This window comes from Xyrauchen texanus, chromosome 22 (assembly GCF_025860055.1).
Source record: "Xyrauchen texanus isolate HMW12.3.18 chromosome 22, RBS_HiC_50CHRs, whole genome shotgun sequence".
NCBI classification, from domain to species: Eukaryota; Metazoa; Chordata; class Actinopteri; order Cypriniformes; family Catostomidae; genus Xyrauchen; species Xyrauchen texanus.
This window is the reverse complement of record NC_068297.1, coordinates 25,112,537-25,129,216: the sequence shown is the minus strand read 5'-3', so window position 1 is coordinate 25,129,216 and position 16,680 is coordinate 25,112,537. Positions and strand designations below refer to the sequence as shown.

General features: G+C 38.1%; 1 protein-coding gene across 1 annotated transcript in view; it reads left to right on the top strand.

Annotated features, from left to right (window-relative positions):
• The window catches only part of LOC127662724 (lysophospholipid acyltransferase 2-like), an 89,018-nt gene that overhangs the window by 54,413 nt on the left and 17,925 nt on the right, over nucleotides 1-16,680 (top strand). Inside the window, exons 4-7 of the mRNA XM_052154014.1 lie at nucleotides 2,370-2,465; nucleotides 5,029-5,084; nucleotides 11,508-11,562; nucleotides 13,966-14,149. Of these exons, the coding sequence (XP_052009974.1) occupies nucleotides 2,370-2,465; nucleotides 5,029-5,084; nucleotides 11,508-11,562; nucleotides 13,966-14,149 (391 nt within the window). The remainder of the gene's footprint in view (nucleotides 1-2,369; nucleotides 2,466-5,028; nucleotides 5,085-11,507; nucleotides 11,563-13,965; nucleotides 14,150-16,680) is intronic.

Below are 16,680 nucleotides of genomic sequence, written 5' to 3'. Positions count from 1 at the left end.
TGCTTCCCTCCTTTTATACCTGTATGTCCGGGGGAGGGCCATGTAAATTCTGTTCACCAATTCTCATTGGCCCTTTCTCAAAGATAAGATGTAACCGAGGCTCTCAAGAGAGATCCCTAGTGCCACTACATTAGGGAACGGAGGTTACGACAGTAACCAAAATGTTATGATCACTTGTACAATAACTTTTATCATGTACTGGTTACTTGAAGATTTACTTGAAGATTCAAAGTACAAATATAGACTGTATAGAGCTAAATAGGAAATAAACGTGCAGAACTACAAAATAAATAAATGACCACTGTGTTACAGATGGAAAGAAATCATGTGGGTTTGGAGCGATGTAAGAGTGAATAAATGATGACAGAATTTTCAGTGAACTCATTGACTTGCTAATATTGCACAGTGAAAATCACAATCCAGCCCTGTAACTGCACTATCACACTGCGTTATCTGTGCAACAAGACGACAACCTCTGCACAATCTTCCTACAGAAAACTCTTATCAGAAGGTCTTTGATAATTCATACAGTGCTGCTCAGAGCTTTGATAAAGGGCCTTAGTGTTAAAGCTGAGCAGGCACAACCTCTGAACACAGTGAGTGGGACTGAGGATGTAAAACCGTCTTTGTCAGAGGCAAAGACAGAGACTAGAATACCAAGAATTTGCCCTCTGTTGCCTATTAAAGAATCTAGGGGTGCTTAAAGGCACAGTTCACCTAAAAATTTTAATATTTTGGTTATATACAATGCCATCATTTACTCACACTTATGTTGTTCCAAACCAGTATGACCATTTTTGGGTGAATTATGCCTTTAAACACAGGTACTCTCAGAATTGCAGGATAGATGAATTTGTCTCTGGGTTGAAAGTGTGACATGCCAAATGTTCTGCAGCTGGGTACGGCTGCTAGTGGGAGGAATTTCAAAGGCTTTTGCCTCAAACTGAGGCCATAGGTAACATAATTTGAAGTCTTTGATAACTTTCATGCCTGTTATCTCCCTTTGATGATTAATATGGTGAATAAAAGAGGGATTGTAATCAAATTGTGGGAGAAAGTTAATAAGCCGAGTTGAAATTATGGCTCAAGTTTGATAATGTTGTTCTGACATCACACTTTAGGCAGAACAGCTTTTATCACTCTCACTCACTAATTACTTTTTATAGTATGCAAATAGCTTGCATCTGTAATCATTTATCAGACGTGAGGTTTTGCAGCAGAATGAGTTCTTGGGCTATTTTTAGATTCCTAAGAATGTAATAGTAAGTAAGTAGTAATAGTAAATACACTTACTAAGGATATTTGTGGGTATAAATAATATATAAATTAATCATTTTCAGAATATAGTAATTATGGAGCCATATATTTTAATGTTCACTATTGTTTGGTATTGTAAGTGGTTGTTTGGTTATTTTGGTGTAGTGAATTTGCTGCTTTGCCAGTTTGCCAATTTTCAGAATGTAATTCTTGCATACTGCATGCTATGCAGTATATACATAACTTTGGCAGTCCAAACAATTAATGAGTTGAGAAGGAGATATACTTTCGGGTTCCAGAAGTAAAAAATCACATTAATTTACTCCATAATTGATTGATTTTTAATGATAACTTATAAATCATTAAAGACAGACCTACAATGAGCTCTGAGGTTGTTAATTGAATGTAAAATGCTTATATTGAAGCCATCAATTTGAGTTTTTTCAATTTTATTTGAAAAAAAAAATAATAATAAGTGTGTAATAGTGTAATTCCTGGTGATAAACTACACTACCCATGATCCTAAAGAGAAATCTACCAATCAGAAAATCGGCACAAACAAATCACAGCAAAAGATCTCTGCTGTGACCACCCTTCCCATGATGCACTGTGGATGACATAATCTCCCTCAAACTATTATGTATATTAATATTTGCACTAAATGTAAAATATATTTCAAATGTAATATTTAATATTTTTCTATCTTTTTTATTTGATTACATCATCTACAAAGCTTCATAGGATTGTAGATCATTCCCTCATGAAAGACGTTAAAATACAAAGTCTATCAGTACCTTTGTCTTGTTTTTTTGCTTCAAATCAAAGTTTGTAAAGTTGTGATTCACCTCGTCACTAGTTGGCTTGGTTCATGGCATAGAACTCTTTTGGAAAATATGAATGGGGATATCCCATTCCCATGGTATCAGATATTACTTACTTCAGGTTCAGTTGTCTCTCTAGAAATGGAAGATCAAGTCTATGCTTACCGAAACGGTGCATAATGTACACTGCAGAAATAGCATTTGTAGTATGATGTATGTTATTCTAAATAAAGCCAGTGCTTTGCTTCCATGTTTTTCATGTTTGCACTTCTTTTGCCTTCCTCTTCATAGATACTGCTTTGTGGTTACGCTGGGATACCTCAGTTTCTGCCAAATCACCAGAGTGTACGTGTTTGACTATGGCATGTACTCTGCGGACTTCACTGGGTAAGTTGTTTTACATTGGATTAAGTTGTCATTTTTTGCTTTGTCATAACATATCTCATAAAGCCCTATTTAAGTGTCTTATAATATCTCACCATTCATAAATTATGCAGATAGAGACTGTGTATGTTCTGCTATTCAATAACTTCCAAAACTTGGTTTACATATGCTTATATGCCTACCATTCAGCTTTATGCCACAATCCAGTGAAACTCCAGCTTTCTGCCAACATGTTAACTGAAGTCTTGAGCAAGCATACTGTATCTGTAATAGTTTTATCCTTAAGATCAAAGCTGATCATAATAGCAGTTCAACCTTGAATCAGTTTTGATAATGGAGAAAAGAGCTGCACCATGAACTCAACCATAGAGAAGCTGTGTGGAGATGTGGTCAGTGTGGCTTTATTAATAATAAAGGATAGTTTTAGACAGTGCAGGTTACTGTAAAAAAGGTAAGTCTATCCCTCACAGCCTCATTTTCACTCCCAAAATCGAATGCTACTGTGAATAAGGTGCTTTTCAAACTGCCAGCAAATTTGTCGCTTGATGTCGCTAGTCCCTGTACTGTATGTTGATAATGGTCAATCCTACAGCTGTCGCTAACGTTATTGATGTACTGTACAACTGGCCATAGCTTTTGAAAATCGATAATTGATATACTGTCGTTAAAAATGAACAATCTATCCATGTAAAATGTGGACATTTTCTGACGGGTTTTAATTATATCCATGTTTGTGGTTACAGATAAATGATATATAACATTGAAATATCCGTCTTGCTTGCACTCGACTCCAGAATCTTAAAGGAGACGTGAGCTCTACTGACTTCACTCCTATTGGTAGTCGCTGCTTATCATTCATCATTTGCATAAAGTTAAGCTTTTCTCAACTTTATTGTGTGGCCAATGATTGCTGTCAACGGAAGTCGGAAAGTAAATGAGATCAGGTTGCTTTTCGCTGCGAGTCACTGGTGCTGTGAATTTGGCTTAACAGTAGTGTACTGTATTTCCAAAATCTAACAACAGCCTTGTCAACATAATTAACATTTTAAAACATATTTAATAGCCATTCAAATGCACATTTTTGTTTACAAGTTGTTGTTTTTAAAAAAAATTTGAGTAAAATTTTTATTAAATAAGCAATGATACCTCATTTTGGTCCATTTCTGAGGTATCATTGAATGTGTCCTTCAAAGACAATCCCAAAATGCATTCATTTGAAAAAGAAATCTGCAGTGGACGAACAGAGAAACTTCGATTATAAATATACACAGGTGGCCAGAATTTATGAATAATATACAGATTTTGCTCCTATGGAAAGAAATGGGTACTTTCATTCACCAAAGTGACATTCAACTGATCACAATAGTCAGGACATTAATTAATTAATTAATGTTACAATTTGAAATAAAATATTAAACTACGTCTAAGTGTTCTCATCAAAATAATCCTCCACGTGCAGCAAAATTGCAGATCCTTGGTATTCTAGTTGTCAGTTTGTCCAGATACTCAGGTGACATTTCACCCCACACTTCCTGTAGCACTTGCCATAGATGTGGCTGTCTTGTCGGGCACTTCTCACGAACCTTACAGTCTAGTCTTGTTTCAAAAGTGGCTTTTTCTTTGCAATTTTTCCCATAAGGCTGCACCCCTGAATCTTCTCTTTACTGCTGTACATGAATCTGGTGTTGAGCAGGTAGAATTCAATGAAGCTGTCAGCTGAGGACATGTGAGGCATCAGATTATATATGTACTTATCCTCTTATTTAGTTGTACATCTGGGCCTTCCACATCTCTTTTTGTCCTTGTTCCAGTTCTCCTTTGAGTATTTCTGTAACTGCTGATCTCCTGGAATTTTCACACACAACAGTCTCTAGAATTTAATCTGAATGTCCCAAAAGCAAAAAAGCATCCAGTGAGGGGCAGTTCTGCAGATGGAAATGCCTTGTTGATGAGAGAGGTCAACAGAGAATGGCCAGACTGGTTAAAACTGACAAAGTCTACGTTAACTCAGATAACTGCTCTGTACAATTGTGGTGAGAAGTATTTCATCTCAGAATGCTATTCTGAGATGCGGGTTGGCGCTGTTTTGGCGGCACAAGGGGAACCAGTGTTAGGCAGGTGGTTTTAATGTTGTGGCTGATCAGTGCATGTATGATTATGCTTATTAAAGTATTGCATTATTTCTCTTGCGTCACCTATTCTGAAAATAACTGCTTAAAGTTGTATTTCCAGTGCGCTGCATGTGCCTATGTAGGCAGGAGGCATGGAGGCAGCTCACTGTTTGCTACAACCCCAAAATACATTTTTTTAAAATATTTAATCAACACTCTAATAATTATAATTTTTTTTTTTTTACATTGTGTGGAATAAGTGTGTTTCTTTCTATAATAATAATGAATTGTTCATAATATATCAGCATCATATTGGCTACCGTCCACCCTCCACTGAAGATACAATATTCAGTTAAATTCAATTGGGAGTCAAGGATCAGGGAGATCAGTGTCATCAATACATCTCTCTCTCTGTCTCTATCTCTCTCACATACTTTCTCTCTTTCTCTCTCAAGGCCCATGATGGTTATCACTCAGAAGATCACAAGCTTGGCATTTGAGATTCATGACGGTATGGAACAATTTCAGAGAATTCTTTCTCCCCATTTCAAACTGATTTTCTGTTTCTTGTTGTCTTGTTGTGCATCTGTCATTGAGAAAATGCTTTTATAGTCAATGATCAGTTAAACAAATATAATCCTTACACTGTAACCCTAAATCCTTATACTGTAGATCTCCAGTCCAGGCTCAGTGAATTACACAATCAATTGAACCTTCCAGCCGCAGTGCTCTCATACTCTATTGGCTCTGCACTCCAGTGTGGGCATAAGTTGTTTGGGTTGCCAGCTGGATGCACTTCATAGACCACACTTAACTCATTCAACTCACTACATTGCTTCTTATGCAACTTAGTGAGATCTGTATACTTGGATGCCAGTTGTGCTGCATCTCTCCACATTATCCTGGAAGTTCTTGGTGATATAGATGTCTGAAGATTGGGTGGATCAGGATAAACAGACATTCTGTGAGTGTATAAAGGGTAAAACAGTGATTAGTAGGGGAAGGATGAGTGGCAGGAACCCGAAGGCTCAAGAGGACAACAGAGAGATCCCATGAGGGGAACAGGCATGGCTTAGGAGGGTTCAGCCTCAAGGCACCTCTAAGGAACCTGATGATCAGATTGTGCTACACAAATTACTTACCATCCACTGCATCATGGTGAGCTATTTAGCCGCTACGGCGGCTATATAGACCTTCAAGGTGGAGGGGGACAACCGCCCCTTCAGCCTCTCCTGCAGGAAAGGGAGCACTGACTGACTGCGCACCTTTGCGGGTCTTCAGATCAGGAGAACACCCATTTGTGAATAAGCATAGCTTCCGTCAGAGATTACCAGAGTGGGTATTTGGTGGAATCTTGGGAGACTAATAGGTCTACCTGTGCTGTGCCGAACCAAGCCCAAATCAGCTGGACCACCTGAGGGTGGAGTTGTGACAGAGCGTCCACTGTGGCGTTTAGGTTGCCCGGGATATGAGTGGTGTGCAGCGAGCTCAGTTGGTGCTACTTTCGCTGTGTTGTCTGAGCGAATCAACACATGCTTGCCGCTGATCAATGGTAGGAATATGCGCAGGGCAAGAAATACAGCCAGCAGGTCTAGGCAGTTGATGTACCAACCCAGCCGGGGCCCCATTCAGGAGCCAGCGGCTGTGTGCCCATTGCACACGGTGCCCCAGTTCAACTGGGAGGCGCCTGTAGTAACTACAACGCATCAGGACACCTGCTGTAGGGGAAAACCGAGGTCTCTCCAAGGGCTGAATAAGTGATGGCAGGAAGGGATGAGCGAACTCAGGCAGTTCAGCACCGACTGCAAATGCTCGCTTGTAAGAGCTTGCTCTTTTCCCAGTTGACCCGAAGCCATAAACTGCTGAGGTGCATGAGCACCAGGTCCCTGTGTACACAGAGCAACTGTCGAGAATGCGCTAAGATTAGCAAGTTGTCGAGGCAGTTGAGTATGCGAATGCCCACTTCCCTTAACAGGGCAAGATCTGCCTCTGTGAATTCCTCTGTGATGCGAGGGTACAGGGACAGACTGAAGGGGAGGACCTTGTACTAATATACCTGGCCATCGAAAGCGAACTGTAGAAAGGGTCTGTGACTGGGTGAGACGTGAAAGTACGGATCCTTTAGGTCTACCGCCGCGAACCAATCTTGATGCCGGATGAATGTCAGAATAAATTTCTGTGTCAGCATCTTGAACAGGAGTTTGTGTAAGGCCCGGTTCAGAACTTGCAGTATGATGGAGTAAGCAAACTGAATCACGTAGCCAAGTCGGATTGTCCTGGCCAGCCACCGCGACAGGTTGGAAAGCATAAGCCATGCGTCCAAGCGCCGGGCGAGGGGCACTAAGTGCACGATTACGAGTGACGTACCTGGAGGTGCGGCCTTACGGTGGTGGGGGGAACAGGCAACGTTACGTTGGTGAGCATTGCTTCGTCCCAAGGTTGTTGTGCTGAGGAGATGCTTGTAGCACTAACTTTGCTTCGCGTACCCGGCCCGGGGTGGCCTTGAGGTAACAACCGCATCCAGGAGTGACACAAAGACGGATGGGCATCTTGAAAAAGATGCGTCTTTAAAAAGACGTTCAACATCAATGTGTTACTCTTTTAGAGAAATATACTCTTTTAGAGAAATAAAACTCTTTTGGGTGGCTGTCAAAGCGCCCAGGGGCGTAGTCTGCACTGGGGTGCATTGAAGAGAAAAGCTACTGATTTGTGCCATATCTCCAACAGCATGCGCTCTTGTTAGAGGTGAGTGGAAAAGCAGTGGATTTTTACAGCTCGCTGAAACACAACCGAAGAAAAAATCTGTCTGAACAGATGCACACCTCCCTCCTTTTATACCCGTATTTCTGGGGGAGGGGCATGCAAATTCTGTTCACCAATTCTCATTGGCCTTTTCTCAAAGATAGAGGTAAGCGAGGCTCTCAAGAGAGACCCCTAGTGTCACTACATCGACACAACGTCGAGTGAGTAACAGAATGGGAACAGAGTGCCACACAGTACACTAGAAACTGCAGATCAGATAAATGTATGTAAAGTTTATACTAGCTAGCTTGCTATTTTTCCCAACTGTGCTGGAACTAAACAAAATATAATTATGTCTGACTTAAATAAGCCAGAGATTAAAGACCCACCGCAGTCTGATATTTGGGAGCATTATGGTTTTGCAGTAAACTACAGTAATATTGGGCAACAAGTAGTGAACAGGACGAAGGCTGTGTGTCGGTTCTGTTTCACTAAAGTTGGGTATGTCTCAGGAAGCACTTCTAACATGATGACTCATTTGCGGTGACATCATCCACATGTGTCTTTTGAGCTTATGGGAGCAAAGCATAAGCAGCCTGTGCAATTTAGTATCGCCACGGCATTCAAGCAGCATTTCGCTGCAAGCTCAGACAGAGCTAAAGCGATAATGAACACAATAGGAGTAATATTTCAACAGCAGGGGACATTGTCAGTGCTAACAGATCCGCCCTCTCCTCTGATAATGTGGATATTCTGGTTTTCCTGAAACAAAAAAAAAAATGCACTGCTAATGTCATAATTTTGTAGCAATTATTATAATTGAACTTTTTTTACTTTCATTATTATTTATGTTTTTATACAATGTGCATAAAAGAGGCTCTTAAGATTTGTATTGTAATTTTGTTAAAAAATATGCATAGTGCAGTCATGTATAAATGAGCCTTCACTATAAGAATTGTTACCCATCAGCCATATATATATATACTGTTTACTGTAAGTGCAATATAATAAATGCAATTTCAAGACATCATATTTATTGATGGAATACATGGAATTTGTAAACAATTTTAAGCTAAATTATGACCAAAATGAAGAGAAACTAATAATAAAATACAATTGGTAAAATTTGTATTTTTATAATGTTCCAAAAGGTCCCCCTTTAAGTAACATCATAATCTGAGAGAGAATTTCTTTCATTAGTAATAATAATGGACATCATAACTGAAATACACCCAAATGAGTCAGAACTGAATAGAATAAAAAGTTTGTGAAACGGAATCGAATCGGGAAATCTATCAATACCCAACCCTGGTCCCCATTCAATGTAGTTGCATGGAAAAGTCATATGGGTTTGGAACCCATATGAGCATGACCTGTGTTAGCTCACTGAACATCTGGGTAAAACTGCAACACAGCACTTCTGAGCTGCCTCTGGTTGACTCACCATTAGTTCTGCAGGCCCCTCTGTTCTGCAGACAACACGTGATATTTTAGTCCATGTGTATTAATGAAATTATGCAATGGACTCCTCCCTCTAACAGTTTATGTAGAACTGAACACAAAGCAGTGGAGCATGGCTCTGCATCACTGTAGAGAATGACCTTTGACCAGTGCCAGACAAATTTTGATGAATGATGAAAGTAATAGCATTGCAGTATGTAATTACAGAAAGTAGTACAGAAAACACTGCACCTAAAAATCAATGAATGCCATTACATTAGAAAACAAATCTCTAACATACAAACACCTTGACATCAGTATGTTAAAATTAATTGCAAAAATGAAAGAGTTTCGACAAAATGTCTACCATAATTTGCTAACAAATTCCACTTGGTGTAATATTTCATTATGTTATGGTATTCAGAAATATTTTTGGGGCCACTGTATGTTTGTGTGCAAACGCAGGGTTCTGTGGGCCCATGTAGTACTTGAGAGGGCTTCCCAGTATACAAATACTATTAGATGTTGTGTGATGGTGTCACATTTGCTAAAAGAGTGAAAGAGATGGATTATGCATATGTGTTCACTCCGCTGTGGTATGCACACAATTTCCCAGCAGCCATTAAGGCTGCAGGAGTTGATAGGGTGACTAATCTAGTTGTCAGTACATTGACTGTGATGAATAAAGTTATGAACCGTTCTCTTTAGTAACCTCTCACACTTTATGCTGCAGAATGGAGTTGAGAAGTTCAGTGTACAGAACACAACATTAGTGTATGTGTATATGAATGTGTGTACTGTGTGTATTCTTTTCTATTTTCTTCTTCTTATTTAAATCAGTACCTAGTTATCAAAGATTAAAAACCTTGTTTTGGTGCAGTGATTACATATTTTGTGAATAGAAGATCCCTAGATGTTGGCCGGAATAGACGCATAAGCAACTGCACTACAAATAAGATGTGGTCATATGCGTTGCTCATAGTCTTGTGTATCCAGACTTTCCTCGTTGAAGCTTACTCTGGCCATCTTATCTAAAATAGATTATAGCACAATAATAAACTGGTGTTGAAAAATTACATTCAAATAATGATGCGTATGTCTCCGCAAATGGTTTTACACCAACAAAATTGTGGGAAATGTTTATAGACCTGTATTACCTCTCTAGTAGTTGTAATTTTAAAGGAATATATAACCCAAATATTCTGGCATCATTTACTCACCCTTGTGTCATTTCAAACCTATTTGGCTTTCTTATTTAAGTGGCGGTCACATTTACCCCCACACGTTGAAGTTCTGTGAGCGAAATACAATCATCTCAATGGAAATCTGCTTAATCGAGAATTTTATGCAATGGATTTCAGGTGGCAAATAATTTTTGCTCATGGACTTCCTGTAGAGTTCAAGTGTGAAGAACTTTTGATACCTGAATTCTCTGCATTGACCAATAGGAAGTTGCTTGGTTTGGCAGTTGTCTCTGTGTGGGCGGTGCTTCATACACAGCAACACTTGAATATTCACAATGGAAAAGTATATATTTTTAGCGGTGAGTTTCTTTTTAACCCTCACAGTATAAAGTTTAGCATTAAATAGAGGCTGCTGGGCAATTTGTTTTTTTGCTGGTTTCACATGCGCTCAACGTCCGCCTACAGTTCTGGGAAACTTGCTGCAAACTTGTTGAAAATTTTCAGCAAATTTCACATTCAAATGAGCTTTGGAGCAAACTCTTCATTATCACCAAAGGCTTGCTGCATGTTCACCACTACCGGCTCTAAGCTCATCTGCAAATGAAATAATGAGTTGGTAGTTTGCTGCAAGTTTGTCAGAACTCAAAATGTTTTGTAAGGCCATGGAATTTTGCCATGCAAACTTAAATGTGACCACACCTTTGACCAAAAGGAGATTTAATGTTTTAATGAATATCTCTGTCTATCTTTTCAATACAGTTGTAGTAGACAGGATACTCTTACAAAAAATCAAGAGTTGCCTCAAAATTGTATAAAACTTGCCACAAATTGAAATTTGCAAGTGAAAATTAATGAGTGGCGAATATATGGCAAGTTTTCAACAATATGCCGCAATTTTGCATGTGAAAATTAATGAGTGGTGAATTTGCTGCAAGTTTGCGGCAACTTTAGATTTTTCTCACTTTAAAGTGTAAAAAAGGCCCAAAGATCCAAAAGTATCATAAAAGCAGTCAATGTGACTTTTAAATCCTATTACAAAGGCATAGGGCAGTTTTGGTGATAAACAACACAAAATGTATATAATTATAAAATTTTTTATGAAAATCTTGACATCCGTTGTGCTTTCTTGAGTGCCTTAAAGAAGCTAGTTCACAGTGAAAACCTGTTGTTTTTAGTGCTTTTGCATTCTACACAAAATGTCATGTGGTTCGGAGCAACATGAGTGTGAGTAAATGTTGACCACATTTTCATTTATGAGTGAACTGTCCCTTTAACTTTGAAAGCTCTGTGTTACTATTAGCACAGATTTATGATTATACTTTATATTTGTACTTGATGTATGTATGTGAATGTGCATCATCATGTGAGCTCCATTCACACATTGTATCAGAGTGTAGATGCTGTTTCTTCAGATTAGTGTGAACCACAGGAGACCAAAATAGACCCACCCAATACACTTGCAGTACTGTTACTGCTTCATAATCAAACCAAACATAAAATCTCATCTGTGTATCTCAGCTTCTCAAACAAATACTTTATGGGTGTGTTGGATGTGTGTTTCCCCACAGGTCTGATGAAGAGGGAGGAGCATCTGAAACCAAGTCAAAAGTATCTTGCTGTCAGGTATGTGTGAAAGGTACTGTATGTTTGTGTCTGAGATGTGATCACACATTTACTCTGTCTTATTTTAAGAACAAAATACATTTTGTATGCACTGTAACAGCAGTCAACAAATTGCACTTGAAGCATGTACTGTATATACTGTATACACAGTGTCCTTGAGGTATAGCACCAGAAGGCGACCATTGTCAGGCTAATGTCAGAGCAATGTTGTGATAGCAGCACCAAGCAAGTTCTTAAATTTTTTTAGGAAATCAACCCACAAATAGCTTACTTACAGTTATCATTTCACGTTAAACTAGAAAAGGAGGAAGTGTTTTAGCATCCCAAAATGTATATACACTGTCTCTTCGGACATAGAAAAGTCCCTTTCACTGATGATCAAATGTGTGTTATTCCCCTACAGAAAGTATAAAGCGTTCTTTAATAACAACAGTTTTGACCACCTTGCAGATTCCAAAACTGGCAAACACTAGCTTGCAGGCTTAAAAGTAGCAAGTCAGGTTTACAAAAGCTGTTGCCAAGCAACTGAAAATTCTCGTCACACCATGTGAGCCAGCATCCTCACAGGAAGTTGTCAGGAGTGAGGAGGCACAATTCAGATGCCAGGGGTCTCAAGAAATGTTTTTCAAACTATGTTTAACTTGACTCCGTGACCTAGAAACCCGGTGTTTATAACACGACACAACCAAAGCAAGACTCTCCAAAAGTATCCATCCGACGCATGTGTACATTGATGTGTCCTTAGATAAGCCCTTTTAACAAATCTATCCTTGTCATATTGATGAATACAATTGCTTAATGGATTGCCGTGAACTGCAGTCCAATGATAGGTTTATGTTTAATAATATGGAAATAATCATTATATTGGCTTCTAAAGTAACTGTTTGTGCTGTGTTATCAATGCTTTACTGGTCTGCCACAATAATGGTATCATAAACACAGTAATTATATGATTTTTTTAATATTCATAATTAGGGGTGTGCTGCGAAGCCATTATATGACAAAATGATCTGTCTCTGTATCCGGATAGAACCGAGTGTGGGCGGGGCTTAAACTGGAAGTGCTTCAAAACGAAATGAAATGCCCATTTTTAAACTCTACTGTTAGATTTATAGTTTCTATTAATAAGAGGCATATATGCCTTGTAGATGCCTTTTCATAATAATAGCCTAATGATAATAATAAATATTATTATTATTATTTAAAAATATTATTTTATAGTTTTTTTTACCAGATGTAGCTGAATTTGTAGGCTACATTAACTGTGGGTAATGTTGTTAACTTTGGTTTCTCCTGGTATTTCTGATATTAATATCTGCATGAAACAGAATTTTCATTTGTCTGTGCATGTAACATTATTCTGAAGGCAGGAGGTGTCAAGCAAAATGTGAAATGTCAAGAACACAATCTGCAGTGAATAATAAATACAAATTCAAACATTAAAATACATTTAAATAAAATCAGTATAGCCTACAAACAGGTGAACATTCCTGTAAATCTATCAGAAATTTTTACGATAAGACACTATTATTTAGTTAAATATTATTAATAATAATAGTAATAATAATAATGTAAAATGTATATAGCACCTTACCAGAGGTAGCACGGGTTAAAGAAGACAAAAAGATGGCGCATGTTTCAGTTTCTTCATTTTATATAAGGAGGATTATTCTGAATAGATGAATACTTTGTGGAGCATTTAAACCTTTATGAACTATTTTAACTTTTTTTTCTGAATATAGTCATATCTATCATATCTACGTGTGAGTTGTGTGATACATTAACAAAGACATTTCAAGAAGTTGAAAGTGTATATGATGTTGTATCTTAATGTTACACTTGACAAGCTCCAGACGCGCACAATTAACAGAGACAGCAACCGGAGTCGAGACCGCGCTCATCAGATCTAAAATCACAACATGCGCATTTTCATTCATAGGGTGTACACATTAGAACTATTGGCTGCACATTCATAAATTCTTTGTAATTTTGTATATGTTTATTTAAAATGTCACTTTATGCTTGTGGCTCTTGGATAATCTCCATCCCTGAATTGGCTACATCACTCTACTCTCCTCTCCACCAGTAGCTAGTGTCTGGTAGGCGTTCTATGTCAGCCGTCGCATCATCCAGGTGGATGCTGCACACTGGTGGTGGTTGAGGAGATTGCCCCTTTAATTGATTCAATGTACTTTTTGTTAGTAGTTTGTATTGTAGCAAACTGCTTTATCAAAAGGTTTGTTTGGCTGTAGTTTAACAACTAACATTCCTTAATGCTGATATTTTTAAACACTTAAATATTCTTCCATTTTTCATTATTATCTACAATTAACATTGGATGTGCTTTGTGACTTAATTATGAATATTAGATGAGTTACTGTTGCTCTTGTGTTTCCTGTGCAGAAAAATGCCCAGTCTGCTGGCGTATCTGAGTTATAACTGTAACTTCATGGGGATCCTGGCAGGCCCGACTTGCTCTTACAATGATTACATTGCCTTTATAGAGGGCAGATGCTACGAGCTCAGACATGTGGTGTCAAATGGCACAGAGAACTGCAAATTCAAGCAGAGTGACCCTTCACCTAAGGTAGTGTGATGCCTTTTGCTCTCTAGCTCTCTCTGGTGACCAAATGCAGTTCAAATTAGAGCAGAGTGCTGTATAATAAAAATTTATTTCAGTAGTCAGGCTTCGCTTCAAAAGTGTAAAAAACAGTAAATAATGGTCTGCATGGGCATTTAGTTGAATCCCAAACCTGGTCCATAAATGAGACCCTGTGACCCAACCTGATCCATACCCCAAAATGCTCAATCTGTTATTATTTGCACAGAGGAACAGTAGACTCCATGAAAAGGCTTGATGAATGAGTATTCATATGCACATACTGTACATACATAGTAGTTTCATAAACAGAAATGTGTATACACCCCACATAACATGTTAAATTTAGTGCAATATGAGTCATCCATTTGCCGTCTGTTTTTCCGAAAGAGAAATAAATTGTGAATGTGTGCTTCAGTTTGAAGTAAATTGTCAACTTTTGTACACTTACACATAAAAAGCCACAAAAGTCCAATCTAGATTTTAAACACAAGATTTTAGATGTTTTTTCCTTAAAGTGATAGTTTACCCAAAAATGAATGTTCACTCATCATTTATTCACCCTCATGTGGATGTGACTTCCTTTCTTCTGCAGAACACAAATTAAGATTTTTAGAAGAATGTTTCAGCTCTTTTGGTCCATACAATGAAAGTGAATGGGTACCTAAAATTTGAACATCCAAAAAGCACATTAAGGCAATATAATAGCAATCCATACGACTCCAGTGGTTAAATCAATGTCTTCGAAAACGATTTGATAAGTGTGGGTGAGAAAAAGATCAACACTGAAGTCCTTTTTTACTTTGACATTTCTTCCCTGCCCAATAGGTGGCGATATGCATGAAGAACGCGAATCGCCAAAAACAAAAGAAGTGTGTGAAAGTGGAGATTTATACAAAAATAGTAAAAATGGGACCTATATAATGTAGGACTTGTATAAATGTCAATAGAAATGACTTTGGTACCAAATCACTTAAATTGTATGGACCAAAAGAGCTGAGATATTCTTCTAAAAATCTTTATTTGTGTTCAGCAGTATAAAGAAAGACATACACATCTGGGATGGCATGAGGGTGAGTAAATTATGAGAGAATTCAAATTTTTGGGTGAACTATTGCTATAATTAAAAACCCAAAACCGATGTAAATCTGTGCAATGTTTCTGGTGCAAGTTATATCTGGAAAAACTGACTCGAACCCGGCCTGAAACGCGAATGTTTGTTGGGTCTCACCAGGCTTGTGTCAGCAGGCCTCTAGTACATGGAGACAGCCATCATAAATGAAAGCAAAGGACATTTGAATGTGGTTAAACAGGAATTTAACGACCCCTTTAGGACAGGTTTTGCTGGACAAATAGAAAATAGTGACAGAACCAGTTTTATAATCCTTTTGTGGAAGTGTTATGAATGGGGTGAATGAGGTTACTCATGTGTAGGATGATGAAGAAACTGAGGCCAACAAGGATGATCTCACCAAAATGATCTATGCTCCAGTTAAAAGTAACTGGATTTTTTTTCAAACCTCTTTCGAACCACTTGATCGAAAAATTTTAAATACAGTAATATCCAGTTGCTTTTGACTAACGCCACTTTAGAAAGACCTGGATTAATGAAAACCTTTGTAGACCATAAAAGCTCTTGGGATTTCTAAGCTTGCTGTGTAGAGAGTTTGTTTTGAGTATAGCTATAGTGATAAACACACTCTTATCAGCATTTCCTTCTCAAGAGCTTTTTAATAGTCCTCTCAATTTAATGGACTCCAGCAACAGTTTTAGCCATGTCTTTGCTTGCCTCAGACCTTGTTAAACTTTGTCAGTGATTCATGGGCTTCATCCTCAATAGACAAACAACAACAAAACTTTTGTTGAATCAGCTCTGTAGCAAACTCCATAAGAGCTTGAGGAAGGTGACTTTTGAAAATGAATTTCCTATTGCACAATGGTAAACGTCACTTCCCAGAAGGGTATTTAATGATACCAAAACAAAATATGCTTTTATTATGCACATTTAAAGTAATAGTTCACCCAAAAATGTAATTTCTTTAATAATGTACTTACAGTGCATCTGGAAATTATTCACAGAGCTTCACTTTTTCCACATTTTGTTATGTTACAGCCTTATTCCAAAATTGATTAAATTAATTATTCAAAATTCTACAAACAATACCTCATAATGACAACATGAAAGAAGTTTGTTTGAAATCTTGGCAAATGTATTAAAAATCACATGTACATAAGTATTCACAGCCTTTGCTCAATACTTTGTTTAAGCACCTTTGGCACCAATTACAGCCTCAAGTCTTTTTGTGTATGATGCTACAAGCTTGGCACACCTATTTTTGGGCGGTTTCTCCCATTCTTCTTTGCAGGACCTCTCAAGCTCCATCAGGTTGGATGGGGAGCGTCTGTGCACAGCCATTTTCAGATCTCTCCAAGGTTCAAGTCTGGGCTCTGGCTGGGCCAATCAAGGACATTCCCATATAAAGTTGTCCCGTAGCCACTCCTTTGTTATCTTGGCTGAG